The 2330-nt window shown below is 45.7% G+C and overlaps 1 protein-coding gene across 1 annotated transcript; it reads left to right on the top strand.

Annotated features, from left to right (window-relative positions):
• Nucleotides 1–786: 786 nt before the first annotated feature.
• Nucleotides 787–1996, top strand: LOC125548279 (E3 ubiquitin-protein ligase RNF181 homolog). The gene has a single exon (XM_048711930.1). The coding sequence runs from the start codon at nt 930–932 to the stop codon at nt 1509–1511; it is 582 nt and encodes a 193-aa protein (XP_048567887.1). The 5' UTR covers nt 787–929; the 3' UTR covers nt 1512–1996.
• The last annotated feature ends 334 nt before the right edge of the window (nt 1997–2330 follow it).

Genomic DNA, 2330 nt, shown 5'->3' with positions numbered 1-2330 from the left:
GCTCACATGTCTCCTTTATCACTCATTTTGTCATATGTGAACAGATGACATCAGCAGAAATTTTTTTGGTTTTCGGCTTAAAAATGTTTTATATTCTAATTAAAAATCGAACTAAAAATCAGTTTTCATCATTAAATCCGTCTCGGCGAGATCTTCAAAACTAGACCCATGTTGATAGGTTTCGATGAAATTTTTTTTGCCCAAAAGTTGTCATGATGTTTACACTATACTTGTCATCGTGCTTAAACTAAAGTTGCCATGTGGCAATTTCAGTTTGTAGAGAATGACAATTTTTAGTGTTTGATGATGGCAACTCCAGTATTTTGACCATTAAAATTATTTTTTATATAAACCATGGCAATTTTAAGTGTATGTATCATGGCAATTTTTGTTTATGGTTCATAGCAGGTCTAGTTTCTTAATTCCTCGTTTTATAAATGTCAAAATTTACTTTTTAATGTAGAAGAAAATAGCGGTAACACATTATGACAACTTCAGTGTAAACATCATGGCAATTCATGTGCAATAAACAAGACAACTTTTAACCCCCCAAAAAATACGTCGAAATATATTGATACGAGATCTAGTTCGAAGATCTCGTTGCGAGTGATTTAATGATGAAAACAGACCTTCAATTGAATTTTTCATTTAAGAGATAAAAATTTTAAAAACTGAAAATCAAAAAGATTTTTATATGCATGCGTGCGATGACACGGCGCAATCTGGAGATTTTCACCAGATCCATGCATGCTATCCTGGGGTCACGTACGGCGCACCCGACGCAGTCACCAGTCCACCACCCGCTTATCCTGTCTGTAAACAAATCTCTGAGCCCCCGACCTGAGCACACTTGTCATTTCGCTCCAGCCCGGCAGGAAAAGAAGCTTCGCTCCGCCACCCGCGTATAAGACAAGAACCCAAGAAGCAAAATGGAGGTGGCCGGCGCGCTCGCCTCCGTCCTCTTCGCCGCCTTCTCGCTCCCTTGCCTCCTCCTGCTCGTCGTCGTGGCCGAGGCCGGCCTCCGCCTCGCCGCGCTCGCGCTCCGCGGCGAGGCGTTCGGGTGGCCCTCGCGCTCGGCCTTCCTCGGCTACCGCATCGCGCGGGCCGGCAATTTCTCCTCCGCCGCCACGGCCGTCGGCGGCGGCGTCTTCCAGCAGGAGGAGCTGCTGCCGGCCGAGTACCTCGACCTCCTCGCCGTGGCGGTGTACCGCCGCGGTGGAGACAAGTGGGCGGCCGTGGACTGCGTGTTCTGCCTGTCGCGGATCGACGACGGCGAGGAGGTGCGCGAGCTCCGGTGCCGTCACGTCTTCCACCGCGAGTGCCTCGACTCCTGGCTCCTCCGTCCGCGCGCCACGTGCCCGCTCTGCCGCGACCGCCTCCTCCCCTGCGAGCCTCCCCGCGCCTGCGCACGCGCCCTCGACGACGACGAAATCTACGTCGACGAGCACGAGGACCCGCCCTCGTCCTCCTCCTCGTCCTACTCCCACGACGCGGCGCTGTGGCACATGTAATCAAGCCAGCAAACGATCAATGCGGGCCGGCCGTTCACTCCCCTGCGCCGCTTGCTCCATTTTTACCACGCGAGAGGCAGAGTTCCCGTTCTTTTTATCTCCTTCTTTTTTCCCCCGTTCACGTAGCTGGTGAAATCTCTCGCTGAAAAAGGTGATGTATAGGCGAAAAAGCATTGCAGAGACCGAGCTCCACATAGCTCTTTATTTTTTTTCAGCGAAAATACTATTTTCACACATTGAAAAAATCTGAAAAAAAGTCTATACATACATGTGTATTTGTATTATACACGTATGAAATTTCATGAACATATATATTTTCATGTAGTGTATATGAAAAAGATAAATACACAGATTAATATAGGCTATATTTTGTTGTTTTTATGTCAGATATTTTTTTTTGTGTAGCATGCAAATAACTGAATTACATGATGAAACTTTTTACCTACTTGACAAACATGCATATGTATTTGTATAAACTTTTTTGATATTTTTTAAAACTTTTAAGTATATTTTAATTTTTTTTGGGCAAAACGGGCTTAATGGAGCCCGGTCTCTGCAACGCTGCACTCAATGTATAGGTGCATGGTTGCTATTGCCCTCCCGTGATGCTGTCTTGTCTTGGTAAATGATGCTTGGCAGATTGCTTTTATGGATAACGATGGCTCACCCGCCGCTCTTAATTCCCCACTTTTTTCAATGATGGCAATATTGTGATTCAATTGTACGCACGATCTTTTTTCTCTCTGTCTTCTAGAAGGTTAAAGTATCCATCTCTTTTTTCTGAATCTCCATCCATATCTCTATTAAGATTTAAGAGCT

The sequence above is a fragment of the Triticum urartu genome, chromosome 3 (genome assembly GCF_003073215.2).
Source record: "Triticum urartu cultivar G1812 chromosome 3, Tu2.1, whole genome shotgun sequence".
Lineage (NCBI taxonomy): Eukaryota > Viridiplantae > Streptophyta > Magnoliopsida > Poales > Poaceae > Triticum > Triticum urartu.
This window is presented reverse-complemented; position numbering and strand designations above follow the sequence as displayed.

What these genes read in the sequence shown, in the direction of transcription:
- LOC125548279 (XM_048711930.1), top strand. Translation starts at nt 930, where the DNA reads ATGGAGGTGGCCGGCGCGCTCGCCTCCGTCCTCTTCGCCGCCTTCTCG.